The sequence below is a fragment of the Acomys minous genome (genome assembly GCF_964271855.1).
Source record: "Acomys minous genome assembly, chromosome: 9".
NCBI classification, from domain to species: Eukaryota; Metazoa; Chordata; class Mammalia; order Rodentia; family Muridae; genus Acomys; species Acomys minous.
Genome location: NC_140490.1, coordinates 18,542,114 through 18,566,788, shown reverse-complemented (window position 1 = coordinate 18,566,788; position 24,675 = coordinate 18,542,114). Strand labels below are relative to the sequence as shown.

Below are 24,675 nucleotides of genomic sequence, written 5' to 3'. Positions count from 1 at the left end.
TCTTCTGCTGTGACCATGTGACCCACTCCACCCCTCCCCTGGCCATCCCCTGGTGTGACCATGTGACCTACTCCACCCCACCACTGGCCATCCCCTGCTGTGACCATGTGACCTACTCCACCCCTCCACTGGCCATCCCCTGCTGTGACCATGTGACCCACTCCACCCCACCACTGGCCATCCCCTGCTGTGACCATGTGACCCACTCCACCCCTCCACTGGCCATCTCCTGCTGTGACCATGTGACCCACTCTACCCCACCACTGGCCATCTCCTGCTGTGACCATGTGACCCACTCCACCCCACCACTGGCCATCTTCTGCTGTGACCATGTGACCCACTCCACCCCTTCACTGGCCATCCCCTGCTGTGACCATGTGACCCACTCCACCCCTCCACTGGCCATCTCCTGCTGTGACCATGTGACCCACTCTACCCCACCACTGGCCATCTCCTGCTGTGACCATGTGACCCACTCCACCCCACCACTGGCCATCTTCTGCTGTGACCATGTGACCCACTCCACCCCTTCACTGGCCATCCCCTGCTGTGACCATGTGACCTACTCCACCCCACCACTGGCCATCCCCTGCTGTGACCATGTGACCTACTCCACCCCTCCACTGGCCATCTCCTGCTGTGACCATGTGACCCACTCCACCCCACCACTGGCCATCCCCCGCTGTGACCATGTGACCCACTCCACCCCTCCACTGGCCATCTCCTGCTGTGACCATGTGACCTACTCTTTTTTTTTTTTTTTGGTTGTTGTTGTTGTTGTCGAAGACAGGGTTTCTCCATGTGTCCCTGACTGTCCTAGACTCGCTTTGTAGACCAGACTGGCCTTGAACTCACAGCGATCCACTTGCCTCTGCCTCCCTGAGTGCTGGGATTAAAGGTGTACATTACCACCCCTGGCCCCCCAATTACCTTTTATACTGAGTTTTATATTTTATTTTATTTATTTAGGTTTTTCAAGTCAGGGTTTCTCTGTGTAGCCTTTGCTGTCCTGGACTGGCTTTGTAGACCAGGCTGGCCTTGAACTCCTCTGCCTGCCTCTGCCTCCCGTGTACTGGTGAGTTTTTTGTTGCTGTTTTGTTTTTGTTTTTGTTTTTTGAGACAGGGTTTCTCTGTGTAACAGCTCTGGCTGTCCTGGACTCTCTTGGTAGACCAGGCTGGCCTCAAACTCTCAGTAATTTGCCTGGCCCAACCTGGTGGGTTTTATCTTAAGAATTTACAACACCCTTCAGACTTTTTATTTTATGACTTTTGTCCTTTGTTTATGTATCAAACTAGGCTTTGTTCATAATATGTGAGTATTCTACCTCAGAACTGTACCTTAGCCTCATTGACATTTTTGACGTTTAAAGGCCATATGTTTTATTAAATAGCACTTGGAAGTAGGCAGTGATGGCACACACCTTTAATTCCAGAACTCAGGAAGCAGAGGCAGGTGGATCTCTGTGAGTTCGAGGCCAGCCTGGTCTATAAAGCAAGTCCAGGACAGCCGAGGCTACACAGAGAAACCCTGCCTCAAACAACAAAAACAAATAAACAAACAAACAAAAAATAGCACTTAGTTTAGTATTTTTCTATTTTCTTCTGTTTTAGACAGTGTCTCATGTAGCCTCTGCTCACCTCAGATTTGCTATGTAGCAGAGGATGACTTTGAACTTCTGATCCTCCTGCTTCCACATCCCAGGTACTGGGATTATAGGCATACGCCGCCAAACCCCGTCTATGCGGTGCTGGAGACCAAACCTAGTGCTCCTTGTATGCTAGTTAAGTCACATCCCAGCCTCTGTGCGTCTCTATTTTCTTTCTTTCTTTTTTTTTTTTTCTTCAAGACAGCTTTGTAGCTTTGGCTGTCCTGGACTCGCTTTGTAGACCAGGCTGGTCTTGAACTCACAAAGATCTGCCTGCCTCTGCCTTGTGAGTGCTGGGATTAAAGGTGTGCACCACCACGCCCGCTTCTCTGTTTTCTCATGAATGAGTCGGGACCTCTCTTTGTTACGCAGACTGGCCTCAGATTGACAGTCCTCCTGCTTCTGCTGCCTGATGCTGGTGAGATAGGCAACGTGCTACCATTCTTAGCTAGGTTATCCTCTTACTGTTGGATTTTATTTTATTTTTTTAAAGACAGGGTCTCATGTAGCCTAGGCTGGTCTCAAAATCACTCTGTAGGCTGGCCTTGAGTGCTTAATCCTCCTGCCCCCACCTCCAGGTTGCATAATTTTGCTAGAATACCACCAAAGTGATGTCTTTAGTGAAATACATCAGAATATGTATCATATCCATTCAGCACACTAGGTGGTGTCCTATTTAAGCATTAATTCTGCAGATGTTTTGTGTGCTGTGCCCTTTTAGGGTTACTAGTCAGGGTTTGTGAGCCCCACCACCCTTCTCTATTTTGAGACTGGGTCTAAGTTACTTAGGTTGGCTTCAGACGCACTCAGGCAGGTCTTGAACTTGAGATTCTCCCACTTCAGCCCCGAGAGAAGCTGGGATTCATGTCTGGCTTTGAGGTCAGCAAGATCTCTCAGCAGGGAAAAGCTCTTTCCATGCAAGCTTGGAAAGAGACAGCCAACCCCCCAGAGTGGTCCTCCACGCTCCACACGAGCACGGTGGCAGGTTTGAACACGTGCAGACTGTACATACATCATACACAACAACTTTGTGTAAACAGAAAGGTTAGTGTTTCCCTCTGTGGCTTCCTCCTTAGTACTGTTGGAAGTACAATAAACTCAGGAGCACAGTGAAAATGAAGCCATTTCTAATGTACAGTTCAGCAGATAAGGACAAAGCATAGAGAACGGCAGAAGTGACTGGCATGCTGACTGTGCACTGACAATGGTTTTCAAAGTTCCCAAACCAACTCTTATCCTCTTGCTGGGTTAGCTTATGTAATTCTTACTCTGGGGTTTGAGACTGCCTCTTTCTGACGGGGACTCGATCATGTAGCCAATTGCAGTTTCCCAAGAGTTGTGGGACAAGCAGGGTCAGCCGCCAGCTTGGGGCTCAGAGCTCCCTGCTCATCTGAAATGGTGAGCTGCAAAGTCACCTCACACTGGAAATGGGCCAAACAGCTTACTTCTTACAGTGCCACTTAGGAAAACCTTTGTTTTTGAAGAGTACAGGCATTATTTTCTGTTATACGCTGATTTTCTTATCTGTTTCTCAAATAGGCACGATTACAGGAGCACATGGGGGACAAGTATACAACTTACAGTGTGAAAGCTCGCCAGTTGAAATTTTTTGAAGAAAATGTGAATTTTTGAGATTTGTTCTAATGTGCTGCCAGAACTAAAGCTCTATTGTCAAAGGGCATTCATCTGAAAGAAAGAAGGAGACTTTCAGTTCCCAGAGGCCATCCTTTGATCTCTCTTTGGGGTCTTCTTACTATAAAAAATTGGACAGAGTAGACTAACGTGAAACAAGTTCACAAAAGAAAAAAATACTTTGAATATCATATGTTAATGAAGAAAAATGTTTTATGTTTGTTACTGTTTACTGAGCCTTAAACCCACTTTATATCTGGTGGGTTTTTTTGTTTGTTTGTTTGTTTGTTTTTATTTTTTCCGAGACAGGGTTTCCCTGTTTTAGCCTTGACGGTCCTGGACTCACTTTGTAGACCAGGCTGGCCTCAAACTCACAGTGATACACCTGCCTCTGCTTCCTGAATGCTGGGATTAAAGGCATGCATCACCACACCGGGCTTGTTTTACACATCAATGGACCTTTTTGTTTTGTTTTTGGTTTTTGAGACAGAGTTTCTCTATATAGCCTTGGCTGTCCTAGACTCGCTTTGTAGATCAGCCTGCCTCTGCCTCCCAAGTGCTGGGAATAAAGGCATGTGCCACCATGCCCATCCTCTTTTTTTTTTTTTTTTTTTAGCTTTTCTAGACAGGTTTCTCCGTGTGTAATAACCTTGGCTGTCCTAGACTCACTCTGTAGATCAGGCGGCTTCAAACTCAAAGAGATCAGCCTGCCTCTGCCTCCCGAGTGCTGGGATCAAAGGCATGCATCACCACCACTTGGCAACATCAGTGGACTTTTAATGTTTTGGTTTACCTGTAATCCCAGCACTCAGGGAGCTAGAGGCAGGTGGATCTCTGTGAGTTCAAGGCGAGCCTGGTCTACAGAGTGCGTCCAGGACAGCCAAGGCTAGAGAGAAACCCTGTCTTAAAAAAACAAAGCAAAACAAAAAACCACCAACTATTTTGATTATTCTGAACCTTAGTGAGGAGGTCTCTAGACTCCTAGAACTTTTGTTCAGTCTAAAGTATAGTTTTGTGAGTCATTATGACTTGACATGTTTCTTTTTTCTGTCAGCTAAAATATCTCTTAAATGTGAATTCCTCTTTCAATTAAGCAAAGTCCAGGTTCTTATTAGAATATGCAATGTTTGTCTTTATGTACAATAAAGTATCAGCTAAGTTTCCATATTTTAAATGTATAACTGGAAGCCTGGGTGCAGTGGTGCACATGTGTAATCATAACACCTGAAAACATAGGCAGGTGGGTCATGAAATTCATTGCTAGCTTGGATGACAAAGGCTAGCTCAGACTATAGAGGCTCACATCTCAAAAAAGGTCATAATTGTATATATGTTGTTATTCAATAAGTAATGCCCATCTAGAAAGATTTTTATAAATATAAATCTTTAGTAAATTTTCACTTAAGATTTTTATGAGTGTTGTGTAAGTGTATATATGCGTATCATGTGCATGCAGAAGCCTGAGGAAGCCAGAAGAGGGTGTTGGATTCCCTGGACCTGGCTCTGCAGGTGGTTGTAAGCCACCTGGTGTAGGTGCTGGGGCCTGAACCCAGGTCTTCTGCAAGAGCAGCAAGTGCTCTGAACTCTCAACTCTTTGTCCATTTCCATCACCTTTATTATATTGCAAGGACTGAAATATTTTGTTTTTTGAGACAAGCTCTATGTAGCTTTGCCTGTCCTAGAACTCACTCTAGTCCACGCTGGAGCTCCGCCTGCCTCTATCTCCTGAGTGCTGGCATTAAAGGTTTGTGCCACCACCTTGTTATGTATCTTTTTGACTGTTTACACTCCTTTCTGCCTTTGTCTGCCTAGTATATCTTTATTCCTGGTGTCATCTTTTCTATTTCAAGACCATGAAGTAACTTGACTTTTGCCCCACTATGTGCATTGATTTTTTGTCTGCATGTATTTGTGTATGGGAGTGTTGGACCCCTGGAAGTGGAGCTACAGACAGTTGTGAGCTGCACTATGGGTGCTGGGAATTGAACCCACGTCCTCTTAAGAGCAGTAGCCAGTGCTCTTAACTGCTGAGCCATCTCTGCAGCCCCCTTGATTTTTAACTCTATCTGCAAGTTTCTAACTTCTGAATCACACTCATTACATTTAACAGTGTGCTTCCTCTTCTGAATTTTTCTTTAAAAGTACCTTTTCTGGGCTTGTTGGGTTACAGTCTTTGCTGATGTTTTCTTAAGCTCAGTATAGGGAAGCTCTGAGAAATAGTTGCTTTTAACAATTCTCCTACACCCACTCCTGAGACCTTTAAGCACATTTTTCTTTTCAGTCATTTGGAAAATATTAAATGGTCAAACTTATAGTTATGACTGGTCCCCTCAAGAACATGTCTTTCATTTAAATGCTCTTGTTTCAGAAGTGCCAAAGTGCTGTTTTCCACAGTCCACACTGGTAAGCTTTTCAGAGCTCTTTGCTATCATTCACTATGTACTGCCATCCTCTTCCCCCTCCCACCAAACATCTCTCCCTTTCACTCCTAGACCCTTCCTTTCTTCTTCCCATCATCTCTGGCACGCGCCCTCCTGCCTGTTGGCCATGTTGGCCACAGTGGGCCTGGCTCCCGCACAGCTGGACGGAGGCTGCATTAGGGCTAGGCTCTCAGTCCCTCTCACTGCCGCCTCCCAGGCAGCTGGTTGGAGTCTGAGGGCTTCCTTGGGTCTCTCAGATCTCCTCTTCTCCAGTCAACTAGAATTATTTAGAAATTAAATAACTTTCTGGGGGACTTGTGAAATGCCTCTGCAGGCAAATGCTTTTGCTGTCAAGCCAAATAACCCAAGTTTAATCCCTGGAACCCATAAAGGACTCCCACATCTGTCTCTGACCTCTTCATGTGGCCCACATACAGTACATACAAATAAATAAATGTTAACAGGACCAAAAAAGAAAGAAAGAAAGGAAAAAGAAAAAAGAGGGGGCTGTTGATATGTCTTAGCCCATAAAAGCATATGGCCCAAAAGCTCCATCTCAGGACCTATGTGGTTTGAGATAACCAACATCGGCAGGCTGTCTTCTGACCTCAACATGCACACCCACTCATACCCACTAAATAACTTTTGCTTTGTAGACCAGGCTGGCCTCAAACTCCACAGTGATCTGCCTGCCTCTGCCTCCCAAGTGCTGGGATAAAGGCATGTGCCACCACACCTGGCTCCTAAATAACTCTTTAAGAAGTGATAAATTTTAAAAATCCACTGGGAACTTGCAGTGACAGAACAAGATGAGGCTTACATCTTCTAAACATAAACATCTAATTTTGGCTTTTTACTAAAAGTTTTGCAAAATAACCAACAAAAGACCCACCATAGAATTGCATCTTGAATTACTTTTTATTTTATTCTTTAGTTTTTCAAGACAGGGTTTCTCTGTGTAGTCCTGGCTGTCCTGGACTCAACTTTGTAGGCCAGGCTGGCCTTGAACTCAGAGACCTGCCTGCCTCTGCCTCCCAAGTGCTGGGACCCTAACCACCACCCAGTGCATCTTGAATTATAATTGAAACTATATGGGCTAGGTGTGGTAGGGGCATTTTAATTCCAGAACTCTAGAGGCAAAGACAGGTGGGAACTCAAATGTCAGACTGGTCTACATAGCAAGTTCCAGGACAGCCAGGGCTATGTAGAAAGACTTTGTTTAAAAAAAAAAAATCCCAAACCCAAACTCACCATGGCTCCTAATGGATTGTGAAACTTTGACAGTTACAAATAGGATTATCAAGCCAGGTGTGGCAGCATCTGCCTGTAATCCCAGCACTTCGAGAGGCTGAGGAGGAGGAGTTTGAGCTTAGAGACAGCCTAGTCTACATAGGACCTATTGCAAAAATATTTTAAAGAGAAAAACAAAAGTACTACCAGTTATGAGATGTTTATTCATTATGTACACCTGAAAGAAGCATTACATATTTATATTTCCTGTTCTCCATAAGGATGATGAAGAGATAGATGGTAAGAGTTGGGAGTGAAAATACAGCTGGATTAGAAATGAAACAAGGACAACTAGGCCTCTGCACAGCTGCCCCGTAAGAACATGGTGGCTTACGCTCACGTTTTCGTTATGAAAGCAATTCAGCTCATTTTACAGGAAACAAAAGCAGGTGCCGAATCATGTGAGCCCCAGTCAGTTATTTTTAGCATGCCTCTTAATTTTTCTGTCCCCAGATTTCTTGTCTTCTGTGCCTAATTCTTGAACAGGCAACCACTTCAGGGGGTGTCGGCGATAGATGGGCCACGGAGGAAGTGTCAGCTAGAGCAGAGCAGAGCAAAGGCAGCATTTACTTCCTGTCAAGACTTAAAACATCATTTCATATACTGTCCAGTCCCGAATAACCACCAGGCTAAAAATTAACAAGCTAACAAGCTCTGTCAGGTGGTGAGAACAAGCCCTGTTTACACGTACAGGGCTAAGAACTAAAAGGAATATGGAGGCCGGGTGAGCACAGCAGGAAATCCCTGTCATATCTGATCTGCCTGGAGTAGCTGCAAAAGAAAATTAGAAAGCTCTACTTTTCTTCTTCTTCTTGGTTTTTCTTTCTTTTTTTTTTTTAAAATGTTATTTATTTATAAAGTATTCTGCCCCATGTTTGTCTGCAGGCCAGAAGAGGGCACAAGATCTCATTATAGATGGTTGCGAGCCACCATGTAGTTGCTGGGAATTGAACTCAAGACCTTTGGAAGAACAGACAGTGCTCTTAACCTCTGAGCCATCTCTCCACCCCCCCCCCCCTTTTTGTTTTCGAGACAGGGTTTCTCTGTGTAGCCTTTGCTGTCCTGGACTCGCTTTATAGACCTCGAACTCACAGAGATCCGCCTGCCTCTGCCTCCCCAGTGCTGGGATGACAGGCGAGCGCCACCACACCCAGCTCAGCTCTTTTATGTGCTGCTCACTTCGGCTGACGTTATGTAACATTGCTACTTTTCCAATAATAGGAAAACAGAAACATTAATGGGAAAGATGGAGGAAGCTGATTCTGGTTCTCTTCACTGGGTACACCCAAGTTTCCCCAACTTAGAAAATTTATGTTGCTGATAATACTCAAATGTCTTACCAAACACGAGAAAGCAAATCCAGCCATAACTATGTAGACAGTCCACCCAAACTGTTCAGCCACGTACCCGTAGATAAACCCAACTACCTGAAAAGAAACAAAGTATATTAAATGCAGTCAAACCAAGGGAGTCAGGATTAAGAGATTAACGTAAAAGCAATACTTACTGCTGAAAAAAGAATAATTCCCTGAAACATCTGTTCAGCTAGCTTCTGCCCCTTGTAATCCTAGGAATCAAGAGAAGAGGCAGAGTTGGTCCAACTAGGTCTTCTAGGAAACTCAATGTTGGCACAGGACAGCACTCAACCCAAGGAGTTTCCCAAAAAGGGCCCGAGTATATAAGCAAAAATTTGATATTTGGGGGTAAGCTTGGGCATTTTAACGGAGCATGGGTAAGGGAATCCATTCTGGGGAAAGTGACCATTTAGGAGTTGCGAACCACGCCAACACCAATCGGTGCTCTAGCCGGAGGTGGGGGTGGGGGCCTTAGACGCCTCTAAACTCCAAAGTGGCGTGCGGGGACCTGGGACGCGCGCCCTCACCATCTGCGTGGGCAGCGAGCTCAGATGTTCCAGCATGATTGGCGGAGAAGACCGACACCGACAGTAAAACGAGGGTAACCGATTCTTAAGGCGTACGGCTTGCGGGGTGCGATGCTGACAGTAGCCTGGCCGACTAGCTGAGCCCCTCACTCCAACGGCCGTGGCCCCGGAAGCGGATGTCTCCGACGGGCACGGACAACCTCTGGCCCCGCCCCGCGCCATGGCCAAGGGAGGCTCGTCTCTTCAGTTTCCTAGAACCCGGCGCACTGCTCGCGAGGGCTGGGGGCGCGACCTGGCCAGCGCATCGTGCACCGGTCAGGGCTACTGGCTGCCAGGAGCCGCAATCGCGGCGGGAATCGGTTGCGGGCTGCTTTTCTCTCCGCTTAACAGTCGCTGGCGCGCGCCGCGTCTCCATAGCGACGGCCTTTTCTCGAGGACCCCGGCAGCGGGGCTGCCCAGTGGCGCCTGCTGCGCGCGGCTTTCTGGCGGCGGCGGGAACCAAGTCCGACTAGCGGTTGTGGCACAACGTGGCTGCTGCAGAGCTCGCCGGCCAGTGGGCCGGGGCCGGGGTGCGGCAGACGCGGGCGTCCGGGCGGTGGGCCCGGCCCCGGGGCCTGCGGTGCAGGCGCTGAGCTGGCGGGGCGGGCCGGGGCGCGGACGGCGGCCCCTCCTCCCAGCGCAGGTAAGGCGGCTGCGCTGAGCTTCCGAAGGAGACGATTCGTCTGACGCGGCTCTAGCCTGGCGTGTCAGTGCGTGGCGGGATCCCCGGAGCGCCACTCCACCTCCCCGTCACTCGTAAGCGGCAGGAGGCCATTAATGACCTCTAGAGTTAGGGAAGATAACCGAGCCACATCCTCCAGGCAAAGGAGATTGCCTCAGAGAGGAGCCGCGAGGCCCTGGGCCGCCCCTCGCCTCGTGGATTGAGCTCCCACGCTCTTACCTAGGGGGTCCCAAGTTCGGCCCAATTTCTTGGTTGCCAGTTTCCGTGGCTCTCACACTCCCAGACAGCCCTCCTGATAAAGAGCAGCTTTCCCTGGGCCCTCTCTTTTAAGGGTGGTGTATGTCTCAGAGCCGTGAGCCTTCCCTCACTAGTGAACTAGGTAGGCGCCGTATTCAGACCGAGACTATTCTGGTGAAGCGGCCCTCTGGGGCCATCTGTCTTTCATGAGTCTGCTGCTGTGCATGCACAGTCCGGCACAGGCGGTGAGATACTAGGCTCTCCAGGCCGGGAGGTGAGTGGCTGCTGCCGGCATCTACACATCCACAGAGCGACCAATTTTATTTTATTTTTATTTATTTATTTATTTATTTATTTATTTATTTATTTTGTTAGCCAGCCAAGCTGTGACTTAGAACTAGGAGTGTGTCAGGGAAGATGGCCACGTTACTCTAGAAGTATATGACTATTGAATTAGCTGTGGGGGAGAGGCACCTGGGAGATGGAGCTCAGGGAGGTGCAACGTGGGGTTTGGGTAAGTTTTCTGACATGAAAGTCAAGTAGACCTACTTAGCCAGCAAAGTGAGTGGAGAAAATGCTCAGGTCCCCTTCGCGCTACCCTTCAGAATACACAGGACACGCCCCATGCCCCCCTCCCCCCTTTAGGGTTTCTCTGTCCTGGACTCTCTTTGTGGACCAGGCTGGCCTCGAACTCACAGAGATCCACCTGCCTTTGCCTCCCGAGTGTTGGGATTACAGGCTTGCGCCACAGACCTCCTTGACACTTGTGACAGCAGCCAGTATAGTGAAGGACAGCAACTATTCTCACGGGTCCTTTTTCCTTCCTCCCCCCTTATGTGTTTCTTAGTGTGTATGAATAGGCTCACTCTGATACAAGTATAAATAGACTAGCACCCCTCAGGGATGTATCCCTGCCAGTGGGCTTCAGAGGATGGCAGTTGCTGGAGAGACCATACAGTGCTTGAATTATAAAATGATGGGAATATGAAATGGTTTTGTCAGGTTCCTTTTGAGCAAGAGCTCCATTGGCATCTCATGCTTTTCCTTGTGCTGGACTTTAGTGTCAGTGGTTATAAGGAATGGATTCCCTTGTTGGAATGCTCCTGGGTTAGCAAGACATTCCACAGTATCATGTGCCTGTTGGTCTTCTCGTGGGGATGGCCAAGGTGTCAGGGATACAGCAGTAGAGTTAGATTTTCTTTAAACTTCCTGTTTCCATAGAACTCGCATTCACGGAGTACAGATACATACGTGTGACCATTTCATAACTGAGAGGGAAGAGTGAGATTCTTGGTGTAGAGAGGACAGAAAGATGCTAACAGTTGGTGACCTCCACAAGAGAGGACAGAAAGATGCTAACAGTTGGTGACCTCCACAAGAGAGGACAGAAAGATGCTAACAGTTGGTGACCTCCACAAGAGAGGACAGAAAGATGCTAACAGTTGGTGACCTCCACAAGAGAGGACAGAAAGATGCTAACAGTTGGTGACCTCCACAAGAGAGGACAGAAAGATGCTAACAGTTGGTGACCTCCACAAGAGAGGACAGAAAGATACTAACAGTTAATGACCTCCGCAAGAGCAGTTTGAAAGTAGAGACAGACGCCTAAGAACAGAGGAAGCAAAGGCAGAGCAAGAAGAGCATTTCAGATCTCTTCAGTCCTTTAGTGCAGGGGCGGCAGGCATGGAGCAGGGGAGTGAGTGCTTTCCTCTCCACCCTACGCTCCCCACCCCAGCTCCCTTAATTAACTGGAAGATACCACCAGAGTGGAAAGAAGTTGGTGATGCTTCAGGAGAAGAGTTGTAGGATAGGGCACAGAGCACCAGTGGGGTAGCCTTTCATGGCTACATTTGGTCAGTGCAGAGCACCAGTGGGGTAGCCTTTCATGGATACATTTGGTCAGTGCAGAGCACCAGTGGGGTAGCCTTTCATGGCTACATCTGGTCAGTACAGAGCACCAATGGGGTAGCCTTTCATGGATACATTTGGTCAGTGCAGAGCACCAGTGGGGTAGCCTTTCATGGCTACATCTGGTCAGTACAGAGCACCAGTGGGGTAGCCTTTCATGGATACATCTGGTCAGTAGATATATTGTAATGGGAAGGAAAAAAAAACAGTTGTTGAGACGATATTAATAAGGTATCTAGAGTTTTTTTGTTTTTGTTTTGTGTTTTTTTTTCCCCTTCCCAAGTGGAGTTGTGCTAGAGAGATGGTGGGTAAAGTACTTAGCACACACGTGTGAGGTCCTGATTCAAGTCCCCATTACCTGTGTCCATGCAAGTGTGTGGGCAGCTCACCTATATCCCAGCACTCATTTCCTGTGTCCATGCAAGGTGTGTGGGCAGCCCACCTGTACTCCCAGCATTCAGGAAGTGGAGATGAGATCCTGAGAACAAGTTGACGAAACTAATAAGTTGTGGATTCAACTGAGACGTTGTAAGGTAAAAGAAACGTGAAACCTCTAACTTCTACCACACTCATTTGTAGCCACACAAGCAAGCGTGCATACCATGTATACAAACACAAGAGAAAAAAAAAAAGGAATTAAAAGGCTGAAATTTCAGCACTGGGGCAGCAGGATCAAAAGTTCAGGGTCATCCTGGGCTATATAGTGAGATCCTGCCTCAAAAGCAACAATAAACAGAAGAAATGTTTTTCCTTAAGATTCCTTTCTATTAATGGGTAATATCTGCCCTGGGCTTCGTGTGTGTGTGTGTGTGTGTGTGTGTGTGTGTGTGTGTGTGTAATTTGTTTATACAAATGGTTTGGGAATGTATAGGTTTTATAATTTCTGAACAAAAGATGAATTTCATAATGAAGAGGATTGCTGCTGATCACACTGTACACAATTGTGCTCTGACCAAAAATGTTGCTATTACATAGTCACAGTGTATATGAAATTTTGAGAATTTCTTCTAAACAGACCAAGGAACTGTCATTACCAGGCAAGATAACATGATCAGACTAGCTCTGAAAGCTGACTTTTTGTTTTTCGAGATAAGGTTTCTCTGTGTAATAAGCCCTGCCTGTCCTGGAACTCTCTTGGTAGACCAGGTTGGCCTCGAACTCACAGATATCCACCTGCCTCTGCCTCCCATGTGCTGGGATTAAAGGCGTCCACCACCATGCCTTTAATGAAAGCTGATGTTTCATGTAGGTAACCGTAAGACTTATCAACAAGTGCTTTCCACCACGTTATCTACTTAAGTACATTGAGTACCTTCCTGGAGTATGTTTGTGTCCTGCCAAGCTCAAATACACATGGTTTCCAATCCATATGCAGCGCTATGTGTAACTGACTATCTCTGGAGGCTGATCAGAGAAAATATTGCTTTTTGTATCAGCAACTAGCTGGGTTTTACTAGAATGGGATTGTTTTATCCAGTCTTGCTGGAATTTAGCTCAAAGTAGGCAGATGTAAAGGCTTTATTGAGTAGCTCCCAATCCAGCAGCTTCTGTAGGTGAATCTCAGCCTATCATGTGATAAAGACATAACATACTTTGTATAACATGTGATCTTTTATTTGTGTTTGTGTGCATTCCTATGTGTGTATAAGCACACACACGTGGAGGCTAAAGGTCAGCTTTATGTGGTGTTCCTCAATATGGCTATCTACCTGGAATCCTCCCGTCTTCATCTGCTCAGTAACTGGGTCTCAGTCTGTTACCACACCCTGCTTTTTATGTAGGTCCTGGGAATCTAACTTGGGTTCTTATGTTTGACTTGCACAGCAAGCACTTTATGGACTGAGCCGTCTGTCTTCCCAGCCCACAATATATATTTTTTAACTTTAAACATTTTTATTGTGAGCCTAGTGGTAGTGGTACACACCTTTAATCCCAGCACTTGGGAGGCAGAGGCAGAAGGATCTCTGTGAGTTCGAAGCCAGCCTGGTCTAGAGATTGAGTTTCAGGACAGCCAAGATTACACATAGAAACCCTGTCTCAAAAAGTGTGTGTGTGTGTGTGTGTGTGTGTGTGTGTGTGTGTGTCTGTGTGTCTGTGTGTCTGTGTGTGTCTGTGTACACATACGCGAGAGAGCTATGGTGTGCATGTGGAAGTCAGAGGACAACTTTCAGGAGTCAGTTCTCCGTGATTTCTGGGGATCAAACTGTGGTCACCAGGCTTGTCCTGCAAACACTGAGCCATCTTGCCAGTCTATAATGCATGTTTTTTTTTTGTTTTTTTTTTACAGAGTAAGTTCATTGGTATAATGTGTTGCATACATTATTCTAAAAAGAAGTGCGTTTCCATGTTTTAGATTATCTGGTTTACATTGCCTCAATTTTGTAATAGACCCATGGTCAATTTTAAAACAGATATTCGTGTTTTTTAAAAGACCTTGGGAAATTAAATGTCCAGTATATACACACAGTTTAGACCGACTTTGGTTTTTTTGTTTTGTTTTGTTTGAGACAAGGTTTATCTGTATAGCCTTGGCTGTCCTGGACTCACTTTAGACCAGGCTGGCCTTGAAGTCAGAGATCCACCTGCCTCTGCCTCCCAAGTGCTGGGATTAAAGGCGTGCTCCACCACACCTGGCTTTAGATCAACTTTCTTAGCAGTAAGGTATGACTGAAAGTTCTTTGTAAAATAAATATCCCCATCTACATGTTAGACACTACTATAAGTGAAGTTTACAAAAGGGTTAAAGGCTTCCTGGTTGCATAAAATATGTCTTTAAGGAAATATTTCCAAGAGATTGTTGTAAAAAGTTGTTAAATCAATTTAGTTCCATAAATTCCACAATCTCCTTTCCATTGAATTGTTTTGAAAAAGTAAAGTTTTCAAATGAACAGAGGGGACCTACAGAGTGCCAGGATTGGCTACCACTTTCTGAATACTTGGTCATTTCATCAACAGAGATAAATCTGGGAAGCTCTGTGTTTGTGTGTTGTACATGCAGGTGTGCAGAGCCTAATAGGGGACCTCCAGGGTCCAGCCCTATCACTCTCTGCTTTAATTCCTTGAGATTAGAGTTTTTCACTGAATCTGGAGTGGGCTGGTGGTCAGCAAGCCTCAGTGATCCTCCCACAGCACTGAGCTAGCGGGTGTGCATGTGACCATGCCCAGCTTTTATGTGGGTGCTAGAGATAGAACACAGCTCCTCATGCTACCCACTGAACCACGTCCTCAGCCTAGCTTATGTTCTCTCTCTCTCTCTCTCTCTCTCTCTCTCTCTCTCTCTCTCTCTCTCTCTCTCTCTCTCTCTCTGGACGGTTTTGAGACAGGGTCTCTCTGTGTAGCCTTGACTGTCCTGGACTTTTGTAGACCAGGCAGGCCTTGAACTCACAGCAATCCACCTGCCTCTGCCTCCTGAGTGCTGGGATTAAAAGCATGTGCCGTCATACCTGGCTGCCTATGTTTTCTTAAAGCATATTTTTGTGTGTATATGTGCATGACTGTCTTTCTGTGTGTGTATCATGTGCATGCAGTGGCTGCAGAGAAAGGAGTTAACTCCAGAAAAAGGAGTTAAAAGCAGTTGTGTTGCATTCAGTATAAGCGCTGGGAACTGAACCTGGTCTCCTGCTCTGCAGCAAATGCTCATAATTGCTAAGCTATCTCTTCAGCTCTGAAAGCAGATTTTTTTAAAAAATGTATGTACATGCACCTGTATCTCTGTTTGCCATGTGTGTGCAAGTGCCTGTGGAGGCCAGAGAGGGCATCAATTCTCCTGGACCTGGAGTTACAAGCAATTATGAGCCACCTGACATGGATGCTGGGGAACTTGGGTCCTCTGGAAGAGCTGTATGCTCTCTTAACCCCTGAGCCATTTTCTCCAGCCTCCTTAAAGCATAATTTTTGAGAATAACACTACATCCTCAGGTTACTTTGTCAGAGACACAACAGCCCATGCCCAATTTAACTAGGCTTTTTTTTTTTTTAATTCTTTTTTTTTTTTAAGATTTATTTATTTATTGTATATACAATGTCTTGCCTGCATGTACACCTGCATGCCAGAAGAGGGCACCAGATCTCATTATAGATGGTTGTGAGCCACCATGTGGTTGCTGGGAATTGAACTCAGGACCTCTGGAAGAGCAGTTAATGCTCTTAACCTCTGAGCCATCTCTCCAGCCCGCTTTTTTGTTTTTATTTGTTTGGTTTTTTGAGACAGGATTCCCTTGTTGTCCTGGAACTCACTTTGTAGACCAGGCTGACCTCAAACTCAGTGGTCTGCCTGCCTCTACCTCCCAAGTGCTGAGATTAAAAGTGAGTGTCACCATGTCCAGTTTAATTAGCCATTTTAAACAGAAATTATATCTGAGATGTTTCTAGTTGCTAGACTTCAGATAGATTTGTTTTCTTTTCATCTTGTGGCATGCAATGCAACAGGGCTAAAGCTATGTGTTTATGTAATATGAAAGTACTGTATTATGATCATCTTAAAAATTTCAGCTCCCAAATTAGGTGCTTGGAAGTTATTAATTTAAAATAAATGTCTGGCAAAGTTTCATATGTGCATCTTGTTTCTATCTGAATAATAAGAGTGCGTAAGCATTTTGATGACCATTTTTATGTACTCACTGACTTTAAGGGCTTTTATTTTTATAGGGTTAATATCTAATGTTTGTGTAAGACAGAAGAAAAGGATGTCATTCCGTAAAGGTATGCTCTCTCTCTCTCTCCTCTCCTCTTCTCCTCCACTACTACTACTACTTCTTCTCCTCCTCCTCCTTCTTTCGTCGTCTTCTTCTTCTTCTTCTTCTTCTTCTTCTTCTTCTTCTTCTTCTCTCTCTGTGTCTCTGTCTCTGTCTCTCTCTCTCTCTCTCTCTCTGTCTGTCTCTCTCTCTCTCTCTCAGTTTCATTGTTTTATACCTACCAAAGCCAAAAGATGTAATGCAGGTTTCTCCTCTGTTTCAGTAAACATCGTCATCTGGGTTCTGGCTGTTGTTCTCTTCCTACTGGTTTTGCACCATAACTTCCTCAGCTTGAGTAGTTTGCTAAGAAATGAAGTTTCAGGTATGGAAGCCTTTTCTAATGCTGTACTACTGTCTTTCGTTAAGGACCTGGAGGATGATGTTTTATCATCATATTAAAGAAAACTTGCTTCTTGGCCTTACAAAGACTCGGAGGTAGCTGAGTGAGTGGTGGTGGCACTCTCCTTTAATCCCAGCACTCAGGGAGGCAGAGGTCAGCAGATCTCTTTTGAGTTCAAGGCCATCCTGGTCTACAAAGTGAGTCCACGATAGCCAAAGCTATAGCAGAGAAACTCTATCTTGAAAAACTAAAACCGAGAAAAAAGAAAGAAAACCCAAAAGACCCCATAGTTGTATCAGCTGATCAAAAAAAAATCGTTTTATTGTTATTGTGTTGGAATTACTTAGCTGTTCATCTGATTCTCCTCTGATAACGAGGGTATTGGAGACTCAAGGTGTCAGGTAGCTTGTTGTCTTGAGACTGGATCTTATGGCTTAGGCTGGCTTCATACTCACTATATAATTTAGACTGTCCTTAAATTTCTGATTTTCATGCCTTAGCCTCCATAGTGATTGGATTATAAGTATGAGCCACAATGTCCTTATTTTAAAAAATGATTTTTGAGATTAGTGTGGTGATCCAAAAAATGCTAGCAATTGGGAAGCTAAGGGAGGCAAGGCAAGGAAACCATGAATTTGAGGCCAGTACAGGCTATTTAGGACTCTGTTTAAATATTGTCATCCACCCCCTATTTCATGGCATACCTACACTTACACATAATAAGTACCACAAACATGAATAAATAAAATTAGAGGGAAAAGTTCATGCCACCCCAACATACCAAGTTGAGGTCAGCCTGAGCTACATAAGACTCTCAAAAGGAAATAAAACCAAATTTAACTCATGTCTGTAATCCCAGCACTTGGAGGCTGAGATGGAATTACTTAGGATTAGTTGAATAAATTATTTCATTGACCTGAGAAAGTACTATAAAATTTTTGACAGGTATCTTTCAGTCCTTTTCTATATATATATTTGAGATTATATTAAACTTTATATGACAATTTTCTATGTGATTTACTCATAAGCATAATATAAATTTCATATATGCAATTAAGACATTTTTACATTTGTTTGTATGTATAACTTTAATGCTGTACGTTTATTTGTAACTATAAGAAGATACGTTTTCTTTTCAACTTAGATTTTGATGGCAGTCCATAGTAGGAACTGCATTATATGCAGTATAGACATAGACGTTTGTGTGGTTAAAATTTACATGTTTTATTCATAGTTACAACTCTAGTGCTAGACATTACTTAGCGTATAAGTACTCAGTGTTTATTAATGATTAAGTGAGTATACAGTTGTCCCTTTGTATTCATAGGACTGGCCATAGGACCTAAATCTTCAGATGATTGTGTCTTTTGTGTAAAAGTGCATAGAGAAAATTTGCATATAACTATATGCAAATATATATAGTATATATGCTATATACTATAAAGGATTCTAGGTTACATATAATGTCTTACATAGCATAAATCTTTGTTATGTTGTACTATTTAGATACTAATGATAAAAAAATCAAGATTCTATATATTAGCACAGTAATTTTTTTCTAATAATTTCTACCTATAAATATAGAGGTCCCATTGTATCATCAAAGCTAAGAAGTATGGTTTACAGAATAATACTGCAGTTGTTATGTATTGAATTTTCTTTTTAAATTTAATTTTCTGTTTCAATTCAAAACTTTTCCTTTTTAAACTCTTAGCATATGTTAGGGCCAAGGTTTATCTCCATTACCATAAAAGAGTAAATTCTGATCATGACCCATTACATTATTTTTATGCCTCCTTATGATTTGTGGCTTGAAGAACAGTTTGTGTCTAGGTTTTCGTAAGTATAAGTAAACGGGTGGCTGGTTTTGGTGGCCTTGGGTTGAGCCCAGGGCTGAGTACATGCAGAGCTTGTTCCCTCATTGCTGAGCGGGGCCTCAGCCTGAAGACTTGACTCTTCTCTACTTCAGCTTTTTGTCCTTAAGAAAGAATGATTAATACAAAGGTCACGTCCCCTTTAAGGGTTATAAACTGTCATAATACATTCTAGAAAGGTTCTGTAGCTGAGCCACTTAATGGTGACAAAAAGCATTGCCAGGTTATTTTTTTTAAATTCTCTTACTTGTCTAAAAATAGTCACAATACAGGAAAGCACAACTTCCTGTTGTATGCTTCAAAGGTAATGGGCAAGAACTAGTAAAGTGTTAGTGTAATTCTCGTGTTACCTCCTTCCGTGTCTTGAACTCTGTACAACACTTTCCAGGCCTGGTAGTACACACCTTCATGTTAGCACTCTGGAGGCAGAGACGGGAGATCTCTGAGTTTGAGGCCAACCTGGTCTACATAGCATGCTCCAGGCCCGCCAGTACTACATAGTGAACCCTGTTTAAAGAATAAAACAAAAAACAACCCCAGAGAAGAACAAAAGTTGATGAGATTGTTTGTGTCCCGGTGCTTTCCTGGTGTGTTCTTTGCAGATACAGGAGTTCTGGGCCTTCAGCCCATAGACTTTGTTGCTAATGTACATCAGCATCTGGTAAATGGGAGGCAAGAGGAGATTCCAGTGGTTATTGCTGCCTCCGAAGACAGGCTGGGCGGGACCATTGCAGCCGTGAATAGCATTCATCACAACACTCGCTCCAGGGTGATTTTTTACATCGTTACGCTCAACAGTACAGCAGACCATCTCCGGTGAGCACTGCTTTCCTAACGATTCTGCCTCTACCTGATGCTCTTCATAGGCCTACTGCTAAGCCAGGAATCATTTTACAATATATGGTGATATGATATCTTCCTGTTGTCACGTGTGTACACATGCACACGCGCGCGCGCGCGCGCACACACACACACACACACACACACACACACACACAGCCTTAGTTAGGGTTTTATTGCTGTGAAGAGATACCATGTCCATGGCAACTTTTATAAAGGAAAACATTTCATTGGGGCTGACTTTAGTTCATTATCATCGTGGTGGGAAGCATGGCAGTGTCCAGGCAGACATGGTGCTGGAGAAGGGGCTGAGAGTTCTATATCTTGATCCCCAGGCAGTGGCCAGAGACTGTCCCCACACTGTGTGGAGCTTGAGCACAGGAGACCTCAAAGCCCACCCCTACAGTGACATACTTCCTCTAGAAAGGCCACACCTACTCCAACAAGGCCACACCTCTTAATAGTGCCCCTCCTGATGGACCAAGCATGAGTGTATGGGGAGGCCATACCTATTCAAACCAACACACACATACACACTCGGTACCAATACTTTTCCATATGATTGATTGTGCCATGCCTCTGTGGCAGGAGAAATGAAATTTATGTCTGGAAGTAAACCATCTATTGTAGTCACACTGTTAATTCCACAGTTGTTTTAGTAGCAGGCTTAATATTTAGCAACCTGACTTTCTGAATTAGGGAAGCAATATATTGATTTACTAGTCATGGCTTCTTACAGATATGCATGCCCAAGGCGGTGGGCTCGATTCCACCATCACAGAAACGGCATGTGGCTCATGCTTGTCAACCAGCATTCAGGAGGTAGAAGCAGGAGGACAGGAAGTTACTGGGGTGTCTTTGAGTACAAAGTGAGCCTAAGGATGCTTGGGCTGTATGAGCCCGCTTTACAGAATGCATTCTGTTGTTTGTTTTTGTTTTTCGAGACAGGGTTTCTCTGTGTAGCCTTGGCTGTCCTGGACTCGCTTTGTAGACCAAGCTGGCCTCAAACTCATAGCTGTCCGTTTGCCTCTGCCTCCCAAGTGCTGGGATTAAAGGTGTGCACCACCACACCCAGCTCTGAATATATTCCGAAAAGCTGCTTGTCTGACAGATTTTTCAGAGTTCTAAATATTTCTGTCCTTAAGGCTTTCTCCATGGTTTACACTCTTGAAATTTATGTTCTCATTCTTGAAAAACTTAGAACCCATCTGAGATAGAGAAATATACTGCAGGTTTGGAATGGACTAGAAAAAATATGTAGTGCTTTTGAAGGTCACATGGGCTGTTCTCACAGACCACTACCTCAGAGTCAGATGGGTGAATTTCTTAGACTCGTCACAGTAAATTAATCATTTTATAGCTGACAGAGTGAATACTAGTTCTATTGATACCTAGCTTTTACTACTGTTATAATTTGACTCATTATTTGGAAGGCTAAAAGTTCTATGGTCCATCTGGGCATGGTGGTGTAACCTTATGGTCTCAGCGTGTGGGTGGCTGATGGAGAATAGTGAACTCAGGTTACTCTGGGCAAGAGTAAATAAGAAAAATAAAGGAAAGCAGTCCAGGGCTGGGCGTGGTGGCGCCCACCTTTAATCCCAGCACTGGGGAGGCAGAGGCAGGTTAACTGATGTGAGTTTGAGGCCAGCCTGGTCTACACAAAGTAAGTCCATGACAGCCAAGGCTACACAGAGAAACACTGTCTCAAAAAATAAATAAATAAAAAATACATAAATAAAATAAAATAAAAAAGAAAGCAGGTTTGGCGGAGTGCTCTCAAGTCTCATTTCTACAGTAGTTTGGTTATGAGAGAAGAGATCCTCCCATATATTCTTGGTTGAAAAGGAACTTTGGTGGGAATGCCTTCATCCTAAGTGCGGAACCCTTACTCTTTTTTTTTTTTTTAAAGATTTATTTATTGTATATGAGTGCTTTATCTGCAGAAGAGGGTAGCAGAAAACATTATAGATGGTTGTGAGCCACCATGTGGTTGCTGGGAATCGAACTCAGGACCTCTGGAAGAGCAGGCGGTGCTTTTAGCCACTGAGCCATCTCTCCAGCCCGGAACCCTTACTCTTAAAGAAATAAAGAACTGGAAACATCTGTTTAGTTCCTAGGGTTACGCTTACATTGCATTATGTCACTGTTAGAAAAACATAGAAAAGGCTACGTAGTTTAAAAATATAACTATTTAAAACTGAAATGTGTTTTTGTTTTCCAATCAGGTCCTGGCTTAACAGTGGTTCCCTGAGAAGCATCAGGTACAAAATTGTGACTTTTGACACTAAACTTCTGGAAGGGAAAGTAAAGGAGGACCCTGACCAGGGGGAGTCCATGAAGCCAGTGAGTTCCTTCCGTATGTCTTTGTTTCTTTTTCTTTTTTTCTTTTTGGTTTTTCAAGATAGGATTTCTCTGTGTAGCCTTAGCTGTTCTGGGCTCACTTTGTAGACCAGGCTGGCCTTGAACTCACAGTGATCTGCCTGCCTCTTTGTCTGCCTCCTGAGTGCTGGGATTACTGGTGTGAGAGCCACCACTTTGTTTCTGTGGAGGAGTGTATTTGATTAGAACACCTGGATAACTCTGGGTACAATGCAAGTAGTTATCTAGGAACCAAATCTAGGTGGATCCAAGAGTCTATTGACCATCTTTTACAAGGTTTCTAAGTACATTCTAAAAACTTCTACAAATAAAAGCCCAGCTATTGTATCCTGTTTCCTTTTCTTTTTCAGTTAACATTTGCAAGGTTCTACCTGCCAGTTCTGGTTCCCAGTGCAAAGAAGGCCATATACATGGATGATGATGTAATTGTACAAGGTACCAAAGAATGAGTTCTGTTCTTCACCTGGATTCTGGGCTGAAAGGGATGCCCTTTAGTGGTCTACTATAAAAAAGACACCATTAAAAATGGGAGGAAAGCTGGGCGTGGTGGCGCACGCCTTTAATCCCAGCACTTGGGAGGCAGATGCAGGCGGATCGCTGTGAGTTCGAGGCCAGCCTGGTCTACAAAGCAAGTCCAGGACAGCCAAGGCTACACAGAGAGACCCTGTCTGAGGAAAAAGAAAGAAAGAAAGAAAGAAAGAAAGATGGGAGGAACAGAATCCTAACACAACTGCAATTGTTCATTTCCCTTTATCCATTTCAGGTGATATTCTTGCCTTATACAATACACCACTGAAGCCAGGACATGCTGCTGCATTTTCAGAAGATTGTGACTCAACCTCTACTAAAGTCATCATTCGTGGAGCAGGGAACCAGGTAAATAAATTACCTATTGCAAACCTTACTCCCTATGAAAGCTTAATGAGAAGTGGCAAATTCAGGACTCCAACGGGTTAATTCATTCCAGATCTCATACCTACTCTTCTGTAGACTCATTTATCGACTTTACAACTAAATTCTCCTTGAACGTTCTGCTTACTAAGACCCAACTGGTTGGTTTTTTAAAAAAAACTAGATCCCAGCTGTTTTTATGTGGGCTCTTCTGTCGCATTTGCCAGCTACTTGGGAAGCCTTCTTAGTTAACTACTGACTTTACTTGCTATAGAAATGTATCTTGTTTGAAGCAGTAAATATCTCATTTGTTTTTAGTACAATTACATTGGTTATCTTGACTATAAAAAGGAAAGAATTCGTAAGCTTTCCATGAAAGCCAGCACCTGCTCCTTTAATCCTGGAGTTTTTGTTGCAAATTTGACTGAATGGAAAAGACAGAATGTAACCAACCAGCTGGAAAAATGGATGAAACTCAATGTAGAGTAAGTATCTTTAACTGGCTACTATTAAAAAACAAAAAAATTTTAAGTCTTTACTAATAGAAGTTGGTCAGTACTCTGCACTAACATTCTTTGTATTTTCAAGAGAAGGATTGTACAGTAGGACACTGGCTGGGAGCATCACCACACCTCCTCTGCTCATTGTATTTTATCAACAGCATTCCACCATTGACCCTATGTGGAATGTCCGCCACCTTGGTAAGTATAAAGAATTTACCAAGCTGGGTATGGTGGTTCGTGCTTGTAATCCTAGCACTTGGGGTACTAAGACAGAAGTACCTGAGTTTTGAGGTTAGCCAGATCCACTTAGCAGACCCTACATCAAAGCCAAGAAAAAAACAGCTACTGGAATTCATATCTAAGAATTCCTCCTCAGGGGCAGCCTATTACCTTGTTTCCCTTTAGGTTTCTGCAGCTTAGCATAGCATTGCTTTGTCTTACTAATACAATCATTTGGCACTTTTTGTCTATTGAGGTTCCAGTGCTGGAAAACGGTATTCACCCCAGTTTGTAAAGGCTGCCAAGCTGCTTCACTGGAATGGTCACTTCAAGCCTTGGGGAAGAGCTGCTTCATATGCTGATGTTTGGGAAAAATGGTATATTCCAGACCCAACAGGCAAATTCAGTTTACTACGAAGACATATGGATACCTCAAACATAAAGTGAACTACAGTTTAAGCTAAATGCATTACTCAGGAAATCCTGGAAGACACAATACGTGGGAAGTTGTTAAGGCTTGACTCTCAGTAGCAACCACAGGAAACAGAGTATTTCAGGTGGGTAGAAACCACAAATACTTCTGTAGCAGTTAGCTTTCCAGATGACTACCAATGTCTCCATGTGCCTTACCATATGTTTGCTTACTGCTGACTGACCTGAAGGGACAGACTGAAAAAGCTAGCATAACTAGTTTGTCTAGCTTCTTAGGAATTATTTGGTTTTAATTTTGTAACCTGTGGCCTAGTTTGTAAATAAAAATCTACATTTTCCAATATCCCCTTTGCTTCTTGAGAACTAATTCTCTTCCCCATAATTGCTACTCTTCCAGAGTTCAATTCCCAGCACATCAGGTCACAACTGTATTACTGTACTGTAGTTCCAGGGTACCAAAGTTCTATTATCTATAGCGTTCTGCCTACATGTACACCTGCACATCAGAAAAGGGCACCGTACCTCACTGTAGGTGGTTGTGAGGCAGCATGCTGTGAACTGAACTCAGGACCTTTGGAAGAACAGCCAGCACTCTTAACCCCTGAGCCATCCTATCTCCATCCCCACATTTACTTTTGGTTTTGGTTTTTGAGACAGGGTTTTCTGTGTCAGAGCCCTGGCACTACCTGCCTGTCTCTCACCCCCACTCAGTGCTAGGACTAAAAGTG

The 24,675-nt window shown here is 44.2% G+C and overlaps 3 protein-coding genes across 10 annotated transcripts in view; 2 read left to right on the top strand and 1 right to left on the bottom strand.

Annotated features, from left to right (window-relative positions):
• The window catches only part of NEK4 (NIMA related kinase 4), a 41,659-nt gene extending 37,742 nt beyond the window's left edge, over positions 1-3,917 (top strand). For all 4 annotated transcript variants that reach the window (XM_084793922.1, XM_084793923.1, XM_084793920.1 and 1 more), the window contains exon 15: positions 3,186-3,917. In XM_084793922.1, coding sequence (XP_084650048.1) covers positions 3,186-3,278 — 93 coding nt within the window. In that variant the 3' untranslated portion in view covers positions 3,279-3,917. The remainder of the gene's footprint in view (positions 1-3,185) is intronic.
• Positions 3,918-7,132: 3,215 nt separating this feature from the next.
• Positions 7,133-9,337, bottom strand: SPCS1 (signal peptidase complex subunit 1). Its single transcript, XM_084796063.1, has 4 exons — positions 8,871-9,337; positions 8,496-8,555; positions 8,329-8,415; positions 7,133-7,526 (listed from the first exon to the last, which is right to left on the bottom strand). Exons 1-4 carry the CDS (start codon positions 9,090-9,092, stop codon positions 7,401-7,403), a joined length of 495 nt encoding a protein of 164 aa, XP_084652189.1. The 5' UTR covers positions 9,093-9,337; the 3' UTR covers positions 7,133-7,400.
• An 86-nt stretch (positions 9,338-9,423) lies between these two features.
• Positions 9,424-24,290, top strand: GLT8D1 (glycosyltransferase 8 domain containing 1). Of its 5 annotated transcripts, none has more exons than XM_084796059.1 (10): positions 9,424-9,552; positions 16,384-16,437; positions 16,693-16,791; positions 19,286-19,499; positions 21,749-21,866; positions 22,253-22,337; positions 22,666-22,778; positions 23,112-23,278; positions 23,382-23,494; positions 23,772-24,290. In XM_084796059.1, the coding sequence occupies exons 2-10, from the start codon at positions 16,422-16,424 to the stop codon at positions 23,960-23,962; spliced, it is 1,116 nt and encodes a 371-aa protein (XP_084652185.1). In that variant the 5' UTR covers positions 9,424-9,552; positions 16,384-16,421; the 3' UTR covers positions 23,963-24,290. The 5 variants fall into 5 exon arrangements, with proteins under 5 accessions (XP_084652185.1, XP_084652187.1, XP_084652188.1 ...); XM_084796061.1 differs by lacking the exon at positions 9,424-9,552 and adding an exon at positions 9,575-9,665; XM_084796062.1 differs by lacking the exon at positions 9,424-9,552 and adding an exon at positions 9,575-10,102 and having other exon boundaries at positions 19,292-19,499.
• The last annotated feature ends 385 nt before the right edge of the window (positions 24,291-24,675 follow it).